This window comes from Aulostomus chinensis, chromosome 3, assembly GCF_037954235.1.
Source record: "Aulostomus chinensis isolate RoL2024-O1b breed Wild chromosome 3, RoL_Achi_v1.0, whole genome shotgun sequence".
In the NCBI taxonomy this organism is placed as follows: domain Eukaryota; kingdom Metazoa; phylum Chordata; class Actinopteri; order Syngnathiformes; family Aulostomidae; genus Aulostomus; species Aulostomus chinensis.
In genome coordinates this window covers 15,689,577-15,712,533 of record NC_141322.1, presented here as the reverse complement: position 1 = coordinate 15,712,533, position 22,957 = coordinate 15,689,577, and the positions used below count along the sequence as shown (strand labels likewise).

General features: G+C 41.7%; 1 protein-coding gene across 1 annotated transcript in view; it reads left to right on the top strand.

Moving 5' to 3' along the window:
* mdfi (MyoD family inhibitor) overlaps positions 1-12,491 on the top strand; it is a 35,050-nt gene extending 22,559 nt beyond the window's left edge. The window contains exons 4-5 of the mRNA XM_086198948.1: positions 7,798-8,178; positions 8,934-12,491. Coding sequence (XP_086055074.1) covers positions 7,798-8,178; positions 8,934-9,187 — 635 coding nt within the window. The 3' untranslated portion in view covers positions 9,188-12,491. The remainder of the gene's footprint in view (positions 1-7,797; positions 8,179-8,933) is intronic.
* The last annotated feature ends 10,466 nt before the right edge of the window (positions 12,492-22,957 follow it).

Here is a 22,957-nt window from a genome sequence, read left to right as displayed (position 1 = left end):
GTTTACGACATTTCCAGTCTGACTCTGTTTCTCAGTTTGAAAAATGCTTACCATGGTGCCAGTGTTCTTTGTTTGTGCACGAGTAGATTTGTCAGTGCTGAGAGGAGCTGTTGGATGTCTTGTCATCAGTGCAGCGAAGCATGTGAACTGTTGATAGCAAATCTAATATTATTTCAAGAATATATTTGCTTCAATTTAATGATGCTTATTCATGACCACTATGACAGCTAGCAATGCCCCTATCATGAAAAGTTATGACGCTTCCACAAAAAAAAAAGAAAATAGAAAGAATATGACGTATGGTCTGACTGACACTTGGCCATGAGACACACTCATGTAATTAAACCCAGTTAACTAGTCCAGCAAGTTGGCTGACGCTTAGTTACTGACGCCTCAGCAACAGGGACGTTAGCTAGTGTGTTTTGAGCTAGCAAGCTAGTTTTGTGCTAATGTTTTCAAGAGACTGTGCATTTACCAACTGCTAAATACCAAAAACAAACGCAAAACTGCCTTGCTAGCTCAGATGTGTTGTGACATCTTGTGAAGGAACACAGTTAAGCTACATTAAGCTTTTAAAGTGAGTTAGAGAAAATTATACTCTTGTGTACAGGGTTGCTAGGTGACAATACAGGAGTAGGCGTGCGCGCGCGCGTGTGTGTGTGTGTGTGTGCGTGCGTGCGCATGTGTGTATTTGTGCTTGTGTATGTCAGATCTTCCTAAAGCCTCAGGCCCTGTTCACCCCTAGCATTAACATACACCCTGAGTGACCAGTCACAAGTTTACAGCTCTGAGTAACCTAAAAATATGTCTCCACTTGTGATCAGATCCCAGATGCAAATAAACACCATACGACCTCCACGTACAAAGATTTTAATTGGCACATCTATCTTTGTATTGATTACAATTGGTGTATGTGGCTCCAATTGTGCAAAGAACAATATGCATCATCAATATGTTCTGCTGTGGATGGTGTCGAGTAACACATCCACATGTGTAGCTCCCTGACATTTTAATTTCTACTTAAAGAATTACTGTCTAGTTTTGGTTGATGTGGCGTTTGATTTATTTGTTTAAGTTGATTAAGGAGAGCTGATGGGAGAGCTGCATTGACTTTTGACAAAGAGAGTGAATGTGGCGCAGCGATGCTTTTCCCGTGTCTATTAATTCGGAAATTAAAAGCAGAAGACGGAGAAATCAAAACAATACAGACTGGTTCTGTTCCTTGACGTGTTCCTGGCAAACCGATCCGCCCTAGATGTTTGACACACTGGTAATATATTTCTATGGGCTTTTCACATGATCGGACGTTCTGTAATGATAATAATATGCTGCCATTTGCGCAAATCAACATGTTTCCATTTAGACAGAGGACATTATCTGATGAGCCCTTCAGTGTGGCCCAGGACACAGTTTGTGTTCACATTGCTAAAGAAATGAGGTCACACGTGGCAACAGTGATCTGAATGCATCCTGAATGCACACACCTGTGCTCAGAGCTGTCCACTTGTGATCAGATCGCTCAGGATGCGTCTTGGTGCCAGGTCTGAACACAGCCTTAAAGCCTGTTTTGTTTTACCCACAAATGAGCTCAATTCAATCCAGTTTTACAGACATAGAGGAAAGATGACTCAAAAGACAAACCACCCAAACCAAATACGCTAAAAAAGCCACACAGTTTATAAAATAAGCACAGAAGAAAAAACTTTACACTGAGTTCCAATCGATGGCGGAGTAATATTTATAGCGGTGAGGCATGAGGTGCTAATTTGAGCATTTTCTAAATGTCTTTTTTGTGACTTCCTGTTTTTTTTTTTATTATAATGCAAATACATACAATAAATGCAACTTTGGCTTTCAATCAGAACTTGGCTATCTGTTGTATTCTGGTTGTATTTTATTTTAAAGCGCAGTCACTGTGCTGAAGCTGTTTTCCATCTGTTTTCTCTCAATCTTTCTTTTATATCTGACTGCCTCTCTTCCTCATATAAACACATACTTACTATTTACTGTCAGTTAGATAACTATGTTCAAGAGTTGAGTGATGGAAAGTCCAGCTGTGGGGGGTAGTGATGTCACGGCACTGGTGCCAGGGTTCATGTCTGCTTGGGTGATTTCCAGGTTGAAGGATAATGTTGCTGTGCGTCACGTTGTTCCTGCGCGTCCAACGTCTCTCACTCTTTTCTTCAAAATACAGATCTCTATCCCGAATATTTGCACACTCTTACCATTCATCTGCCGAGTGAAATTCAGACAAAGTGAGTCAAATGTTGCAAAACAATGAACCGACAGTTGTGTTGAAATGAACAAATAGAGTTTTGACTGTCCAAAAAGAAAAAAAAGCCTCAAACTAAATTGAAGACCTCTCAGAGTTACGGCTATTGAGAAAGTTGTTCCTTTGTGTAAATGTATAGTGTGTATGTCATACTTTTTAAAACCCAAACACAAGTTACTTTGCTATTTATGAAATTTCATCAGTATTTATACTCATCCATGTTCTTTGTCATATCAAAATAAAGTGTCGTCAACATGTGCAGGCTCAAACTTGTCAATGGACTTTTAGTCCTCCGGTGTTTAAATCTTGTTAGTTTATGACGTGTAAACGCTTAAAGGGGTACAAGTTGAGTATCTGGGATCTTCTTCATTTTTGATCTTTAAATAAAAATGAGATTATTCTGGCTAAGAGATAAAAGGTGACTCTCCATTTTGAACGTGTTCAAGAACTTTTTTTTTTAACTTTTTAACAAAAAACACATAAATTACCAGCTAAATACATTTGAAAGAAAAACGAGTAACAGACTTTAAATACGTGATTTTTGTGGAACAAACAAAGATGTCTTGTTAATTCTGTAGGATGTGATGTGTATTCGGGACGTCTCTGCAGCACCGTGATATTGTCTTTCATGATATTTTTACACGCAATTAGCCTTTTACCAATATTTTGACGTCCTGCTATTTGAGAGTTACTGTCGGCCAAATTGCAATTAAATGCCGATTAATTGTGCAACTCTTCTTGAAAATATCACCAATGTTTGGTTTCACATTTTCACACTGAAAGGAGCCACTATGAACTCCTCAGTTTGTTTTGGCGCCTCTGGCCAAAAGCGGCAGTGTTTAACAAAATGAAGGCTTTTTTCTTTTTTTTCGTAAGTGCCACCGAGGTAGAGATGTTGATCTGCCCGCTTCAGGCTAGTTGGATCACATGTATTTGTTTTGACCAGATTAAGTTCGCAGGACGCTTAGTGATGAGGTCATTTGTCTGTAGATAAAATACCTACGATGGTAACGGTGACATGTGTGCAACTTTGTCAACAGTAGTGACATTACATGCAAGAAAAGATCACAACAGCTGAATTGATTCGAAACTGTAATTAGTTTCATCCAGTTTTGCTTCATGGAGAAGATGGATCAGCTGGGGGATGATGTCGTCTGAGTATGTAGGTCATCTAAAGGCATCTGTATTAAACTGACACAGCTACACCATCAGTTTGAGTGTCCTGGTAGCTGCCACTTTACTAGAAGTGCTGTGCTGGAGTGCACCCTCGGGGGCCAAAACAAGCTCCAGCAACTGATCCTAAATACGTGTCTCTAATACAATAACAAGCACAATGAAATTGGACATGGCCGCTGTATCTCCATATTACATTTGTCTATTGAATAAAGATTATAGTGAGCCTGCCTAAACTAAACTGAAAACATTTGCTCGTTGCGTAACATGGAGACAGTCAGGGAGCATATGGTAGAGCATTATGAGACAAAATGAGCTTATTAGGACGCTGACCCGCTCTCTATTTGCACACTGGTTTCTTACATCAGACAATTATAATATACATATATACAATTATATTTACTTTTCTGTAACCCTAGTTATACTTTTAATGAAGTTTACCATCTGATTAACATGTGAATGACATGATTGGTTTTAAGCCTGTCACTAAAGTTACCGTCACGCACTGTGTGCACATCATGTTGTACGTTCTGTAGGTTCGCTGTTATATTTTGATTTTTAAAAATGTATCAGCACGACAAAAGATTCACATAGCTGCTGACTTTGCATTAAATTGCTGGTTGACAACTTCTCAACTGTGCGGAAAAAAAACAAACAAATTCTGTATCTTTCAAGCAATGCAGCAGTGATGTCATCAGAAGGTCAGCTCAACACAACTTGGCGTGGAGCAAAGTACATCTGCAACACGAACAATCTTTGGGAGAGCGAAAACCCGGGGTTAAACCTGTTATTGAGGAAATTTCAGGTTTAAACCAGAGTTAAACTTAAAATTACCTCAACAACCCACTAATCCTCCTTCACTGTACAAACCTGTTATTACAAGTAACAGAAAAATGTAGTAAAGTTCACTAAACCACTAATGTCGGTAACCTAACACATTACCATTTTTAGCCACACTGATGCCTAAATCCACAAGTATAAAGGGAGCAAGAACTTATCTGACAAACTTCAAGTTCATGCTTCCACATTCTAAGAGGCAAAGTATTTATCCGTGCTAAAATCTGTTTATTTGAGCGAGCTGCTATTTGTGTATGTAAAGTACTAAGATGCTAATTATTTCTGAAATGTAAGGGACCATAAACATTTCTCTCCAATGATGAGTCATGATTTAACTGTGAAACAACAGTCTTGTACAGTACATGAGAGAAGGGTCCTCCACGACTTTGGCAAACAAGCCGTCGTGACAAATCTAAATGCAGGAATTCAATTGGAAGACAGGAAAGTGGGCGTATCCAAAGCAAGTCATAATTTTATAAGCTATCCTGTTGAATAGGTGAACAGTAAGACTGAGGATCTGAACTGGAAAGCCAAAAAAAATGCATTTTTTTATCGAGGCTGGAGTTAAGGATTCGCTAAGAGAGTGTTTTAAAAAACAGCATTTCACAACACCAGCTTACTTTGTCCCATTCGTGCTCAACATAGTTGCAAATTGAGCATGAAATAAAGGCAGACTTAGATGTTCCTGAGAGATTAGTCGATTCGATATTTTACTGGCGCTGTAAAATGTTCAGTGAAATGAAAATGAAACTTGTAAGAATCATTTTTGTGCCAAACAAGCAGTGGCAATATCAATGATCAAATGATCAAACATTAATATTCATAGTTAGCACAACACCATTGTCTATTCAATCCCTCCAACACACTAACCTACATCAGTGGTTCTCAGTTATTTCCTGTCATGCCACCGAGTGAGTGGAGGCTTGTTTATCGTTCAATCACGAATGAAGACACTAATACTGAAAGCCCCCCCCGCCCCCGCCTCTCACGCCCCCTGACACCTCGCCGCGCCCCCCCACTATTTGAGAAGCTCTGACCTACATAGTGAGACCAAATGCACCAGAGGGGACGGCGGGATGAAGCAGCTGGAGCAGGGACAGATGCGTTCGTCATCATCCTGGTGGCTCATTCCAACAGAGGATAAGTAGAGAGAGAGGAACAATGGTTCTCTGGTGGGAGGGAGGTGTGTAAGTAGAGGTTGCACTGACGCCAGGAGAGGAAGGCGAGGTGTGTGAAATGGGGAAGGTGTGCTTTTGTCATTTGTGAGTCACTCACGTTCGTGTCTCTCTGGCCTCACGCGCTTAACATGTACAGATACATGGCAGAGCAACATCGCCGCGGTAGCCATTGCTTCCCAGCCTCATCATGCTAATCCCACAGTCATTTGGCTCTGTATTTGCTGTTATTTTTACCCAGCTCCAACTGCTGAATCACTGTGTTTATGAGTCACATCCATGCACATCCGCCCGCTCCAAATATCTGCAAGCAGCAACCCATTTTTTTCTCTCTCTTTCTCACTTCATCTCTCTCTCTCTCTTTCTCTCTTACGTTTTAGACAAAGGGACTTTGTGTTTTTTTTCTGTGTGTGTGTGTGTGTGTGTGTGTTCATGTGCCCGAGTGTGTGTGTGTGTGTGTGTTCATGTGCCCGAGTGTGTGTGTGTGTGTGTGTGTGTGTGTGTGTGTGTGTGTGTGTGTGTGTGTGTGTGTGTTCTTGCATGCATATATTTGTGTGTATGAGCGGGTCTAACCTCAGGCTCTGTTTGGAGCCAGTCCCGACTCTCAGTCTCTTACTGTTTGTCTGTCTGCGTGCCAGATCGTCCTATATTCATGAACACGCGTGCACACACACACACACTCACACACACACACACACATACCACAAAGTCAGAAGAAGTACTAATTTCTCAACAACTCATAGTCCCTTGGAGGACAATACAAACCTAGATGGACTACTAAAAAAAAATGTGCTCACCATGCCTCTCTTCTCTGTAATCCCCTTCTTCTCTTACCAAAAGCTACACTGTGGCCAGCTCATAGTAATAAAATACACTATTGTGCAAAATTCTTAAAGGGAGGTGATGAAGCAAGGGAGTAAAGGAGGTGGAGAGAGACGTAGACATAACACAGGGAGCAGCATGTATTGACTTCTGACTAACTTTAGAAGAGAAACTATGGCTCCTTCTCTACCTTTGCATATGCCTACACACACACACACATAGACGCATACATACACACACACTGGCCCTGCTGCCTGCCAAACATCTGGAGCAAAGTTAGAAAACGCTGAATGAAAGAATCTTAAATAACACTGGATTGGTTGTGTGAGCAGGGCTATCGGCCAATCAAAACAGGCCTAGTTGGGTTATCTGTCTCGGAGCGGTTATCGAACAGACGCTTTTATTGCCAGTCATGTTTCATAGCTCGAGCTAAGGACCACACTCCCAGTCCAAGTGTGTGTGTGTCTGTGTGTACATGGTTTCTACTCAGATAATTTTATTTTATTTATTTATTTTTTTTTGTGGGTCTGTCATACTCTGGCCTGCCTGTCAAGTCTCACCGCACCTTTCGACACCACATGCTTTCAGGTCAAGAAAATATTTAGGGCCTCAAAAGGATGGTATTAAATGCTACCATAATAAAAAACAGACTTCAGTTTTATTCTTCTTTTCAGGGTGTGTGTTTGCCTTGGCAGCAAAGGTGTGCTTCTCTGCCTCATTCTCTCTAACTTAAGTAAGCACTCGCTAACGCTAAATACGCAGCCAAGATGAACAAATGTGCGTTTGTGACAGTGGGAACGTGGATTTTCTATCAAAACTGGATGCTCATGAAGTTGCAGGTAATGAAGGGATGAGTTTTCCAAGACGGAGGAAGTTCTCTGCTCCTCTTTCTCGTGGTGCAAGAGTCTAGACAAGTCGGATCAAGGGTCAGCTCAGTAAACATCAAGTTCTTACCTTCAGCTTTGTGTCTTTTGGGGAAGGTCATTTAATTGAACTTCCCATAGCCCCCCCCCCCCCACACACACACACACACACACACATCTGGTGCATTCTCACACAAATAAAATATAACCACTGAAATCACATCATCAGTGAAGCATTTCAATTCACAATTTTTTTCCCACAAAAAAATCAACCACTTTGATGATTGATGGTGGGAAGAAAGAAAATGTATTGTCAACTATTTTGGAAGATGGCGTCTATTTTTTTCAAGCAAAACTGTGAAATATTTCCTGCTTCCAGGTTCTTGAATATGAGGATTTGTCTTTTATGACAGAAAATGAAGACTGACAGATGAGGGGATATTTTAATTATTATTTTTTTTTTAATTTTCATGACATTTTTTTTTTTTTTACTAAATGATTCATCAATTAGTCGGGAAAATGATCAGAAGATTAATTGTGAAGGTCACCATTGGTTGGTCCAGCAACTCAAAAGGGGAGGATTGGCTGCTTGTTGTTGACTTGTTTGTTTATCTAATGTGAGGACAATAACAACAACACCTTGGTGTCTCTGCAGGTCAGCCGGCTGCCAGATCCACACCCATCCACCACACCCAGCCATGTCGGACACAGCCCAGCAGCCAACTACGCAACGGAACCAAGCACCATGCACACACACACTCTCCTCACACGCAGTGTCCGCATCATCACGCGCCTCACACGCACGCACTCCAGTCCAACGGGGAGAGGAACGGCGGTCCTCATGAGCATCCTAAACTGGGCTCCATCCCGAAAGGCGGCTCGTCCACGTCCTCTTCCTCCTCAGCAGGACCCAGACACACCAAGAAATTGCAGTCCAACCCGTCCATCACCTCCCAGAGCAGCAAGAGGAGCAAAAGCAGCTCCAAGAGCAGCTCCAAGAGTAACAGCTCCCAGATTCCCACAGAGGCGCAGGATGGTAAGATGCACAAATGGCGGCAGCAAGCTGCGATTCTTTCTCCAACCACTCACGCCTCACTGTACCAACTATGGGTACACGCGCTGTGGACTGACAAGGTGTATTTCTGGCTGAAAGTTTGTAACATAAATGACTTTTTAAAACTTGACCAAGTGCAAATGCCATCGTAGAATTAATTATTCAAACACCAGAAGCAGACGAAAATGATCACTTTGAAAACTAAAAGGGCTCAGAGATTCCAAACTTCCTCCAAGACCAATAGACCCCCTCCCCTGTTATGTGCAAATCCACCACTGAAGCCATCAAATATGTCTGGATACTTTTCCAAAAGTAATAAGAATATGCTTGAGTTGTTGCTTGGAGGTCCATGAAATATTTCCCTGAGAAATTAATGCAAATGTCACAACTAACTCACTAATCTGCCCTTTGATCAGGATTTGCACCGGTATTGGATTGAGCTGTTCTTGGACCAGAGTGTCTCTTTCCGGGTGAAAGCCCGATCTCAATTTATTAGCACTGTCAGACCTTTAATTACCTCTTTGTGCTTTGAAGTGCTGGTTTGTCCTGACGTGCTCACTGACGTGGGGTTTGTTCATATTACTCTGATCATGTCCAAAACAAAACTGTTTCCACCTCCAGTCCAGTGTCACTTTTTAATTTGTTTCACTGGAATTTCATGTGAAAATGCTCCCTTCAAAAGAAACGTATACAATAATTATGAAGGCTCTCTACTTGTCTCCTGTCCCTCCCTCCAGACTGCTGTGTTCACTGTATTCTCGCCTGCCTCTTCTGTGAGTTCCTGACGCTGTGTAACATCGTGCTGGACTGCGCCACCTGCGGCTCCTGCGCGGGTGATGACTCGTGTTTCTGCTGCTGCTGTGCGTCGGAGGAGTGCGGCGACTGTGACCTGCCGTGTGACATGGATTGTGGCATCATCGATGCCTGCTGTGAGTCTGCCGACTGCCTGGAGATCTGCATGGAGTGCTGCAGCCTTTGTTTCTCCTCTTGAGGCAGCGGCCGTCACAAAGAGGGCGACACAAATGTGAGTCACATCACTTACGAGCCCCAGAGCAACTTGGACCAGCGTCTTATCAAAGCTACACCCAGTCTTCTATTTTTGCCAGGGCTCTGTGGTTCACACCATATCGGCTCGCCTAGTGGCTCCACGCTTTGTCTCTTACATGGTTTGCTAAGCAAAGGTGCGACCAAACGATGAGAGCAGTCAGTGGTCAATCCTTCATTCCTTTTATCGATCAAACCATGAGACAGTCGCCTCCTCGGCTTTGTCTCTGCCGTCGATGCTGCACAGCTGGGTGTACGTCGCAGAGTTGGTCCTCGAGTGTCTACCAGCCTGTGCAAGACTGGGCCTCTGGATTATTACAATGGAGCCCCTTGTGTCGTCTAAGTGAGTGGAGTTCTTCAAGCATGAAAAATGACCTCTAAAGGCAAATGAGAAAATGGCTCCATTTAACCGGATTTTAGTGTTTCTGTTGATAAGAGCAGCCGCATAATGGAAAAAGTGAAGCCCAGATCTCAGTAGAAATGTCTCTGCCTGTCCTCCTGTCCTTGGCAAGGTTAAAGTCTTTCAGTCTGATTGAGTTCAGTGGCCTCTGCGACACACATGCAAGTGAATGAATCCACCCGAGTCTTTGTCCATGTTGCAATGTTTAAAACAGAGGAAATACTAATGGTGGCTTGTGGCAATATTGTAGACACATTTCTGGTCTTAATAAGCATTAATGGACTCAGAGAAGAATCATGAGTGTCATTCATCACCCTGGAGAGGCAGAACAATGGACATATTCACTATTTAACATGTGAAGGGAGAGTTCTTATTTAAAAGCTCCCCCTGTTTAATATTTCACATCTTGTTTACTTGTATTGAGGGGCTTCAACTGTTTTTAGTGAAGTCTTCCTCATCTGAATGGCTAGAAATGGTAAAGGCCTGGTAGAGGACTGGAAAGCAGCATCGCTCTCTCTTTTAAAAAAAAAAAATTTCATTTTTATCCTCTTGCTATGTGAACAAATGGCCTTGTCTTAGCTCAATGCCTGAATTTTTAAGTAGATTCCTCGCCTTTACCAAATCTCTATTAATCCTTATTTTGTAGATTTTTTAGTTAAGATATTTTACATTTCTCCTTGAATGTGAAAATCACATTTCTGTGTTATCAGGTTTCGCTGGGCTTGCTGTAAAGCAGACATCGCTCTCCATCTAATTTAATTCCTTGAGTGAAAATCTCCTGAAATTATGCTAAGATAGATCCGTACGCTTGTAGTATGAATGGTACGCTTTTGATAACAGGCCCGAATGCCTTCTCCAAACCAATACCTCCTCACCTGGATCTGTTGTGCATTTTTAAAATTACTTGATACAAATCTCTTTCTTCTTTGATCAAATGCTGTTTGTGCAATCTTTTTTTTTTTTTTTTTTCCTTGGAAAGAAACTCTTACTGGACCGTAGTTTGTAGACCTGTAATTGTTTGTACATAGAAGGGTTTTTGCTATGCTAATGTGGCTGTGGTTGATTAAAACCCTATTTTAAGGGCTGAAAAATCTAACATCGTTGTTTATAAATATACATTAATACCTGATAACACCCAAGCAGAATACTTTACTAGGAATTCAACTAATGCAACTTTAAGAAGATTTTATGACTGTTTATATTAGACTGAGCACATTTCATATTTAAGGACGTGTTCAAACTCGAAATCCTGGAAAGCCCTGGAAAACAATGCAATTCTTCTCAGTAGGCTGCAGAGCCATGTTTTTTTTTTTTGTTTGTTTGTTTTGTTTTCATGAAAGGAGATGTGGATTATAAACTGTTATGGGCAGACATGATTACAATGTCATTTTACAGGTGGGATTTGTGGAGAAAATGGCGCTTCACCTGGGAACACGTTCTCTGTCAGCAGACCAACCATATCGCAATGACAATTATCTCTTAACAACACTGATTAGTTTATTAGTGGTCAAAATATCTTCACAACCACCAGAAACAGGATTCCCGCAGAATCCGATCCACATCATTCTCTCAAGGTGGCTTCCTGAAGCTGAGACGTGAATCCTTAGTTATTCCATCGTTCCTTGTAATATTACCTCTGTTTCCATCGAACGTAATACCAATTAGTTCTATGTCCTGCTAAAAATCAAACAGACCCACTCCGGTGATGACATGTACTCCTTGGTGAGGGTGAGAAAATATTAGCGACACAGCTAAAAGGCTAATGTTAGCATAATAGCAAACGTTAGCATCTTCACTGTTGACGATAGCAGGGCTGTGCCTGTTTGCTAGCAGGGTTCATATGAAAAAAAAAACCTTGTTATATCACAATCTACTTAATTGACACATTTTAGCTGACATTTCCTGAAGGCTCCTTTTTTTTGCTCGAATAATAGGTTCACTATTATTAGAACCAGCTAAATATGATGTTTTTAAAGTTTTTACAGCCTCACATTCTCACTGGTTTGTTTAAATCTGAAACCCAGATGTGCAGCTGCTCAACAGATATGGTCTCAAACGTACTCTTTTTTTAGCTGAAGTGTGTTAGTTTGATAGGCTCCAGCCCCCCCGCGACCCTTAACAGGATAAGCAGAAGAAAATGGATGGATGGATGGATGGATGTTAGTTTGAAAAACCCTACTGAAGCTGATAAATCAGGGGTTAACAACCGTGTCCAGTAGCTTAACTTGCTATTACCTACTTTGCAGTGCCTTCAGTGAGTTTGTGCTACGCAGTACAAAATTATGTGAAACATTCTACTACATTCTGGTGAATTCAGTGAACATGTGTAGGTTTAAGTTATTTTGTAAATCTATTCTGCATCAATAAATGTGGAGAACAAAGATGAAATAAGAACTGGCCGGTTGGTCTGGAGAGAGAAAACGCCGTTTGTCCCAGACTGAACATGCATTTGAATAATCCTCTGATTTGGAAGCGTGAATTTGACGTTTCTGTACCAGCATGTCATCATTTCGAATTATTTCCCTGATATTTGTGATGTTACACTGATACTGGGAAAAAAAAAAAAAAAGTTTACTTGCAGTGATTTCCATCTCTGTATGGTCTTTGGGGATATTTTTTTAATTGTTTTGTTTTGATTACCTTGGCCACAGAAATGTCTTACCTTTGGATATTGGTTTATAAGGGCTGGCCAGCTCTGCTACTAGTCTTAAATTTATCATAGCCCAGCTGAATTGTTACTTGACTGTAGTCCACTATAATGTCATTTTGTTTACATTACCTTCATTTAATGTCCATTGCAATTGCTGTCCTGGAAGTCACATTCAAATCTCTTTGTGTAATACTGAATAAACAATGTGAACTCCAGGCTACATGTATCCTTTATTATCGTTCCTTTGCCAGTGTGGCTTTATTACATCACGGTCACTAACGTCTTCTCCTGTTGCACTGCAGTCCATCTAACAACAAGGAATGTACTTTCTCCAGCGATGTTTAAGCTAAGGTTTGTTCTCATGTTCGTTTACCAGACACCTGAATCCATCTGGCTCCTCTCCTTAACACATATTTATTCATATTCAAAACAAACAAAAAGCACTTTCTTTCCAGCCTTTCTTGAAATTTCCGCACTTTGTGTCACCTTCTTAATGTAAAGTGTGATATTCTTATGGGTCTGAACCACACACGTCAGAGGTGTAACAAAAAAAAAACAACCTTGGTGAATTAAGACAACAGAAAATTCTAGTTTGGACGATTACGTGAGTTTTTTTGCTTGTGGGTTTGAGGCTCAGCCGCTGTGTCAGTTTGGATGTTTAGCCAATTTTCTCTTTGAGAAACGTCCTATTGTCACAAACACAGTGTCAGATCGGACACGGCTGGTTAGGCAGTGGAGGAGTCACCTTTTGGATCCTTCTGATGCAGGAAAAGGAGGCAGCATCTCGAAGGGGCTTTGAGCTTCGCGGCACTGTTTTGCTGCTGCATCTTTCTCTTTTTTCTGATATTTCTATTCTTGTACGGCCGTATAAGATGAGCTAAAAAAAAAAAAAAAAGCAGCATACGGTTACAGAACAAAGACAAAAGATTCTGAAACAGCTGTCAATATCCAACAAATGAAAATGGTTAATAAAGTTCTGTCAGAGTTCCATTCAAATATATCTCAGATTTTGAACAAAAATCCGTCAAAGAATGTGGGACTCTTTGCATAGCCGCTGTTACTGTTGCCAATATTAGGTTTTTGGTTCGTGGAGATGAGCTGCACTGAAGCAGGAGTCAGGTGAACTGCTGCAGAAGGAGAGGCCCAACGAGAGGGGCTCTAGCTTTGCCCCCCAACAGAAGTCTAACGCTTCTCACTCATGTAGAGTTTCAAACTCTTCAACTTCATTCTCAGAATTTGTCAAAGCTTTTGCATATGGGAATATTTGATATATCTTCTTCTCCCGCAGCAGAGATACGGGAATGAAATGTTAGCTTCATCAGAACATACTCTCATGAACAGCTTTAATACATTTTCAAGTGAGCATGAAAAACTTGAAAACGAAAGAAATTTTGCAGTTTTTCATTAACCTTTTCTGATGCGATACTTCAAAATGCACATACATTGGTGGAAAAGTAGGGACGGTGGAAATCCAGTACATGAATAGTAATTTTCTCTCATTTTTAACAGTGTTGCTTATCTTTTTTCCCCACAAAATCATCTTCTAGCATCTGGAGAGAGAAAGTGGGCTGGAGGTTTTCCCATAACCACCAGATTAGTTGTCTCTGAGCTGAGAGGAGCAGAGAAAAAAACTGTGAGAAATGGAAGAAAACAGCAACAACTGGGCTCATGCAGAACAGAGCCCTTTAATGTGTTTTTTTAAAGGCTTGCCAGAGTCGTTCGGTAGGAATGTGTGTTCAGGCCAATACATCAATGCGTGGTGGTGGTGGAGTGATGCAGTGGACTTTTACTGGGAGAAATTTTCATCTGCTCTTATCTTTCCTTCATTTTCATCCTCGAGTGTATCTTCTAAGTAGTCAGTAGTTGTGTTGCAGTATTTTTGAACATGCATATTTGTGTGTGTGGTTTGGTGTGTTTGCTGTCCGCTGGGTTTCAAATGTTGGCCACCGTCGCTTCTAGTTGACTCGGTGTAGAGTTCACTGGTGAGAGGTCCAAACCCCGAGGCTTGCATCTGTAACGAGGTCAGCTACTGTGTGTGTGTGTGTGTGTCTGTGTGTGTGTGTGTCTGTGTGTTTGTACCAGTTCAGTGGGGACGTTACGTGCAAACAGGGACAAAAAGCTGTGATTTTTGGGTCAGTGGTTAGGGTTAGGGTTAGGCAAGTAGTGGTTAGTGTAAGTCTTCAGGAAACTAATGTAAGTCTATGTAAATACACAAAAATGAAAAATGTGTGTGTGCGTGCGTGCGTGCGTGCGTGCGTGTGTGTGTCAAACACAAAGCCAATTCAAGCTCCACAATGGAAGTACAGACACAGACGACATCTCTGGACATCTGCAAGTGTTTTGCAGGAAGCCATGCTGCAGTCAGCCCTCATTTCCTTTCTCATGTACGTACACACACACACACACACACACACACACACACACACAAACATACAGTACTCCAAGTCAACAAATCAAAATGATACCCCCCCCCCCCCTCCAGAAATTTCACATGCACAAAGCGGACATATGGGACAAGTGGCTATTGAATATTAACCATGAAATTACAAAGGCTGAATTCTAATGAAGGTGATGAGGTCAGAAGCTGGGATGGAAATCATAAATTAATACTCCTCTCATGACAAGCCACTCGCCCTTGGCTCTCAGCTCTCTCCTCCTCCAGTGAAGTCAAAAAGACACCTAGAGAAGGAAATACTCGATTTATTATTAATATCGGGTCAAAGGAATGCCACAACAGACACAGAACTCATACAATATGCCTGATACTTTTCTGATGTGACTGTTGTATGAGATGACAACCATGTAACATTCATGCGAAGCTACATCTACAGGGGTTATTCTAAGCGTTCTTCAGGGACCTCCATTACGATGTCAACCACTCTGCAACCTCGGTAATTCATCCCTTCACTATTCTTATCATTATACTTTCGTTGCTTCTTCATGCAACATTTTTTTGAAACGATGACCGAACGACAGTTTTAGCATAAATAAACGTGTCGGTCACATGATGGATGGTGAAAATCGACCAGATACAGAGTCAAGAACGTTCCTTAATCTGTCACGACACCGTCCTCCTCAAAGCACGATGAAACACCAGCAATGTTTACTGGTCCAAGGTGTCGTTTGGCGTGAATTTAATGTCATCATCACGTCTATGTTTTCATAATTCTAAAATCACTAGAATGAGCCCTTTATATGAACACAAATAACATCCTCTTCACACAACGCACAAGCTAATATCTTCCCATTTTACTTTGTTCCAGCTTTCTTTCTTTCTTTCTTTCTTTCTCACTTTCATGCTTTGGCAAATATCCTCGTGTTTGTTCAAATCTATTTAAAGGGATGTTTTTCAGATATGTATTAGAAGCTGGTCTGTATGAGGCGCTCATCAACAGCACAAGTGGTGACTCTAGTAGATGTGGGTCAGCCCTTCTTCTGTTGGAGGCGTCAGCAGAAAAATGTATTTCGTCCATGAAATAAATGCTCCGCGAGATAAGTCAACGTACACTCAGACATCTATGTGCCGTAATTTCACTGCTGCACTTCTGCCCCCCCGACAGACTCTTTTTTTTTTTTTGGCTCCACATTTTTCAACTAGAGCGTTCTTGTATTCCTACACATGCCAGGCACTGTATTCCTACAGCACCACAACTCAGCTGTTTGAATCACAGTACTACCGTGGAGGATTACATTGTTAATATAGTCAACATGGAAAGGAATATTTAGTAGAGAATTTACTGTCCGCAGCAGTCTGAGCATCAGCTGCTCCGTAAGGAGGACCTGCTGATGCTCAGCCTGAAGGTAGGGTGGGGTAGGACCCCCCCACCCCCACCCCCACCCCAATGTGAATTATTGTAAACAAGCTCGGAGTGATTCATTCGGTTTTCACGGTGGTTTTACTTCTTGAAACAACTACTTTTTTTTTTTTTTTTTTTTTTTTGCTTATTAAAGCGATTCTGTCGTCACATTGTTTACACCAGGAATCAGCTGACTGTGGAAGCTGGCCGGCCAGAGTGGTGACCACAGTAAGTGATACCCCTCCAATTTATGCGGGCACACAGAGGATGTAAACGTGGAACAAACCGACGAGGGAAAAACGGCGGGTCACAAAATCAGGCGCTGATCAGAGGTTAGGAGGCTTTTGATTCCAAGTCTATTCAGAAAACAAGCAGATAAGAAGTAGTTTCCCTGCAGATGGATGTGCCCATCCTTCAGATGAGACGGGTGAATATTCCCTGGTTGATTACTGGCTGGTATGCGTGTGTGAAGTGATCCTCCCCTCTCGCTTTCTTTTTAATCTCTGCTGTCTTCACTCATGTACGACTTTCCAATTATTTCATCCTTCATGTTTGAACAGTCGTAGGCTAATGAAGTGATGTGGTTCTTCTGATTCCAATAACTGGTTGCTGCTTCTGGCAAACGTTTTTTTTTTATTTTTTTTATTTTTTTTTACATACAGATTCAGTATGACCCTGCACGCTCCCATGTGTTTGCCGAAGGAGGTCCGCATGGGAGGGTTGTAATCTCCAGCTCTATCTTTGGACCTTTAAAGCTTCATCAGGACTAATGAAGCAACAAGTAAACATATCTTTAATTACTTGATCTCTTCTAGCAGATAAAAAGCGTTCCCTCTCTGGAGGCATGTCCTGATTCACGCGCCTGTTCAGAATTAGTCTTTGATTTACCGTCTCGCCGATGGACAAAGTTGAACGTGAATGTGGATGTAAAGTCCCACTTGTATGAACGTGACACCTCAATAGCTTCATTGTCACTCGCATCATCGACTTACATGGAATTACAGACTCAGGTGTTTATGTGCTGGATTTTACTGCAACTCAATTAATAAGACTTTGTTAGAAAGTGGGCCACCACCTAATTGACCATAAAAAAAACAACCTACGAAAGTCTTTGGAGCTGTCGTGCAGGTCTGTGTAGGTACTGAATACAAGAAGACAATGGAAGTTAGCTGATATTGCTGTCAAATCTACTTAAGGAAGTGGTACCAATGCCGTTATTTACGACTACCAAGTTACCACTCTTCCTTCTCAGTAATCCGAGGACTGACTGTTGACCTGGTCCAGGTCCTCTTGTCCAGTGTCATCTGGGAATGATTCAGCTCCTGCGAATCCCTCTAAGAAACAATGTTTCTTCTTCCAAGGTCACATAAAAGTAAGAACGCAGGAGTTTAAGAAACTTTACTTTGGCATCAAATGCGCTGTAAACTTTGGAGTCTACAGTTACAGAGATTAACTGATGTCCAGATAATATTTTTCAGCTATAAAAATTCTGAAACGCACTACATGAATTTATGATTTGATTCCATGAGAAAGTTCAACAAATACAGAACTCAGCAGCAACATTATAGTGCAAACAGCCATCATAGAACTCTGTTCATTAGATGCTATTTACACATTCCCCTCTTTAACAGTGCACAGCAGCTTTTTACAAGTTGAACTGAACCAAAATCATGGCAAGCACACAAGCTTGGATCAGCAACAAAAATGTGTGTTTACTGTATCAAGTTACTGCTGCTGCAGGACTACTGAGCGAACCACAACCCAATGGGCTTTCATGACATACACACACAAACACATGTGCGCATACGCACACCCACACACACACACACACACACACACACACGCACTCATATATACACGCAGAGTTGGCAGAATTGAGACGTTTGTTTCTGCTTTGGTCTCACGGAAGCAGAGCAGTAGGCCTGAGCAGTAAGAGTGGGTGGAACACAGCTTTGGCGGAGGATAGATGACCATTTGCGAGTGTGAGTCTTAAAAAAAAAGTATCCCATACCATCTGATGTGCGGTTTGACGTCAGTTAGTGTGAGAGAGCAGAGACTAGGGGGAAGCTTTCTGCAGCTGCTAAAGCTTTGCTGTCTAGTCTTAAAAGGAGGATTTGCACTAAACGTCTCCATATAGGACAGACTAACTCCTCACTGCCGATATGTGCTCCAACTAATGTTCTCATTACTAATATCTATGTCCAGTGCTCGTACACCCCCCACTTCATTCCTGCTCTGTTGAACAATGACCATACATCTTCCTTAGAAGACAATGACAGATAGATTAATCTAGCCAGCTAGATCCCTGTGCTACGAGAGCATCTGTTAGATAATGAATCACCTTAAAGATCTCACTCTAACACAGAGTAAAGTCACCGATGCATACCTCGGACACTGTCGCAGGTTTTCCTGACCAATCTGAGAAGCTGATCTAGGGTCAGCCTGGTCATTTCCCCGCAGAGGTTCATTTGTTTCTTTATCAGTATCTCATATTGTATGAAAATCCAATAAAGGAGAGATTATTCTGCATCTTTGACCAGAGTGGATAACAGTTATCTATATTAGTTGGATTACGACAATTATTTATCTCACCAGAGAGTTTTGGAAACCAGGCCATGGAATATTGAGTGAAAAAGACTCCAGTGTTCTGGTTCAGGAATGATGAACATAACTGAAGCGGATGATTTGGGGTAAAAAGCCATTCCCACTCCACTGGTCACACTGGTAACTTTACCCTGACCTCAAGTTGAAGGCAAATTTAAAGCAAATGCAGAAGAGATCATTAAAATGCTTTATCCATCCCAGCTGCTTGTGAATTCAGTATAAAGGGAGAGAAAGGCAAACAATAAAAAGGCAGAAATTGAAAGATGGTGGAGATATATCTGCTAACTGAATACATAATGAATGCCATGTTAGCAAACACACACACGCACACACACACACACATACACACACACATCAGCTCAATCACAGTTGGCGCTTCTCTTTCTCTCAGAATGGAGCTCCTGTGTCAGACAGGGGAGGTGCACACAGAGCAGACACTGCCACTTAAGAGTTGGCTTTCATCTGTGTGGGTGGGAGATGCCAGATACCCAATGCTGGCACTACAACTGCCGAAACACTAGCTCTCCATTCGGAGTATTCCTCTACTTTGGCTGTAAGTCTTATATTTTGAGGCTGATGACTCACACAAAGCTTTATAAAAACAGGAGAACTCATAGAACTGACATTATAATTTATTGTAATAATGGATAATTAATCAGTGCAATTTTCTCAACTTGTTTTCACATTCATCAGAATAACGTGTTGATAGCCCGCGGCCAAAATGGTACATACTGCATGAAGAGGAGGAAGTCGTTTAAGGACGACGCTTATATCCTGCAGGGAGTAAAAGTTGCACAACGCTGACAATAAAATTGCACAACGTTCAAACAACCGTTCTGTTCTGTCTTATGCATCAGGGAGAAGAATAATTTGCGCCGCAGCTTAACCGTCTTGGCTCATGAATGTAGAATTCTAATTTGCTAACAAGATCAAGTTTCTCATCAAGATCGACCATTAGATCACGTCGAGCTCCACCGTTTCACAACAAAGCTGTTTTCTCCTTGTCATCAAAGACCAAAACCACCAAGATTTCAATCTCAGTGTTTTCTAACTCCCAAACCATTACCAAGGAAACGAGCCCATTTGTTCCTAATGACGCCATAGTTTACGAATATATACCGTAGATATCCACAAATGTAAAGTTTAGCTCTCAGAGAGGTTTAAAAAAACAGGATACTGTAAAGTGAATCATGGAGAGCAAAGCAGTCGTAAACTATGTTTTTCAAAGACGACTTTCTGTGGATTCCTTGATGGTGCAGGAGTATATATGATGTATGGTGTGTGTACTGACTGACGAAACACAGTGAGATATATGGTTGTTGTGATAAAATAACATTTGCTCAGAATTTATATCAGTTTTTCATCAATGGAAGTCTACTTGTTTGTAGGATCACATTTGTTTTGTTTTAATCCACAAAGCAACGTGGAAATTAATCCCAAACCCAGGAATTAGCATTGTTCAGAGTCTGATCTGTCATTTCAGTATCAGTGAGGTTTTTTGGATGAGTTTTTGGGTGATAGACTAACTTGTTTCAATGCTCTATTCTACAGTGTAACATACGTCCATAAATACACGCATTATTTTTGCCTTTCGTTGCTAACAAGTGGATAAAGATACTGTTGTGAGCATTGGAGGAAGGCACAAAGCTAATTGTGGTGATGTGGAAGTCAAGTGGTGTAGTTTGTTTGTAGCAGCACGCAGTTTGTGCTTCCTAGGATTGCATTTGCTTTGAAAATCTCATAGCTTTTTTCGTTACCACTGAGATTATTTTCTGCAATAATCCTAAATCCAGAATACAAATTTTTGGGGGGAAATTTATGGTGATGCTAAATTCCTGTTGGGCATAATAGAATTTGCCCTTTTGACAGTCTGTTGATATTGTTTGATGGCACTGTTTCATTTTAAAAATGAGAGAAATCTCGAGATATAACTGAATAATGTTTGATAGAGGAACAAGGTTGTTCCAGTGGAGTGATTGGTGCTACAAGATGAGCTGAGCTGATAAATAAACTAAAAAGAACAGACAGACAGAACTGAGAGGAGAGTAATGGCCCCCCACTGGTTTAAGGGTCTGATTATGCAATCTCTGACGTTCAGCCCTACCCCTTTGGCTGCTCACAACTGAAGCAACGTGTCTGGGGGGGCATGGGCAGTTCATGCTGCCAGTGTAGCTCATATCCTCCCACCCTTGATCCCAGAACCCCCCATGAGACCAAACTCACGACCATACAGCAGCAGCCATCAATATGGCCTCAGCATGTCAAGTATCACTGCTTTTCTCCACGCCCAGCATCCATCCAGCTCTTTATAACATCTCACAGTGAGTCTCATTCTGACCTAATAACCTGGTATTTCTTGTGTTACTTGAAAAACCTGGTTCCATATGAAATATTTATATAGACAGAATGTATTTACTTGTTATTACTTTTGGTGGAAACATGAGCTCAGAAAATCACAGAGGCAAAAGAAGCAAAAATTTGGTCAACAGAGAACCGAGGGGCAGTTTAGCACCACAGAGTGATGTTGACTTGTGGCAGTGTGTGTGTGTGTGTGTGTGTGTGTGTGTGTGTGTGTGTGAGAGAGAGAGAGAGAGAAACTAGCTAAATGTCAGACAGGCAGTTGGCAGGCCACACGAAAACAGGCTCCTGTTTTTTAGTCAAGCTGACTCATGCCACCTTAAGCAAACAGGGAACACAGACCAGAGCCTTGTCCTGATGCGCGCACACACACACACACACACACACACACACACACACACACACACACACACACACACACACACACACACACACACACACACACACACACAGTAACAAGTCAACATCTCGAAGCTCTAAACAACCTCTCCAGTTTCTTCTACGTCTCAATTCGGCTTTGATAAACACAGTTCTGTCTCCTTCACCAATGACCTAGTGTAGAACTTGACTCTGTGCTGCCAGTGAAAAACACAGTGTGAACACATTTATTGGGTCATCCGGAGAAAGAAAAAAACACCAATGTGAAAGTAGCCATAAAGGTGAAATCCACTAACAAAACTCCATTGTTTTCCACAGCCAATAAACGCACAGAGATTGAGGGAGTGACATGGAGAGGATTAAAAAACAGGAGAGGATGACAAAAATGTCAGAGAAGCATGAACTGAGAAAAAGAAGAAGGAATTGTAGCTATTGAGGGAGGGGGAAATCCTGAAAACACATATAGAAGCGGGATAGGGTGGGGGTGGGGGCTGGCGGACCTCCGGGAACTCACAGGAAGGGGTGCCTCGTCCACATAAACACTTATTTCCTGTCCTATGTCAGACTGAGCGCCGGACTATTGTCTGTGCGTGTGTGTCTGAATAAAAAAAGGATCTGACAACGGCACAGTGGTTGGATCTGATAGTAAATAATTAAAAATCTGGTCCAGTTGATCTAAATGCTCGACCCACACCTCAGAGAGGGTGGAGGGAGGAGGGGTCAGGAGACGGCCAGCCGTGTAGGTTGGGGTAATAGCCCAAAGACTATTTGGGTCACAACGCTCTCATTACCATGACAACCTCAAAACCCATTTCCCTCCAGTGCTTGTTGCTCTTGTGTCGTTGCCCACCTGCTGCAACATGTCCACCCCCGAAAAGAGACGGCTGTCAAACTGCAGCACATCAGAAACACCACCATTGCTCTTTGAAAAGGTGAAACCTCTCTAATGTCTTTGCTGCTCATATGGGAGAAAGAAACAAAACACTTCATGTAGTTCTGCTACATCTTTCTACATGTACTTCATGTTGCCATAACTTAATAATAATAATTAAATATATGTGTGTGTGTGTGTGTGTGTGTGTGTGTGTGTGTGTGTGTGTGTGTGTGTGTGTGTGTGTGCGTGCGCGCGCGCAGCGGCGGATTTAAGAAATTTGGGGCCCGAGGCAAAGTCAGGCATGGGGCCCACTGAAATGAGAAGACAACACTCAAAACAACAGGTCAGTTATACATTTACATACATTTTAGCTGAATACAACACATGTATTATTTGTTTTACCTTTTGTCCCTCTCTTCCTGTCCCTTTTTCACACTCTGCCCTTTTTACTTCTGCTCCTTTTACTTGTCTTTCTCCCCCTTTTTTCTTTCTTCTTCTTTTTCTCTTCCTGTCTTTTTCTCATCGTCTTTGCATTTCTCTCCCATTTGTACTTGTCTTTTTTCTTCTTTTGTCCCTGTTCCCTGTCCTCTGTTCATTGGGATAAATGAATACTTATCAATATAGGGGGAAAGAAGATCCTCACTCGTTGTTCATCT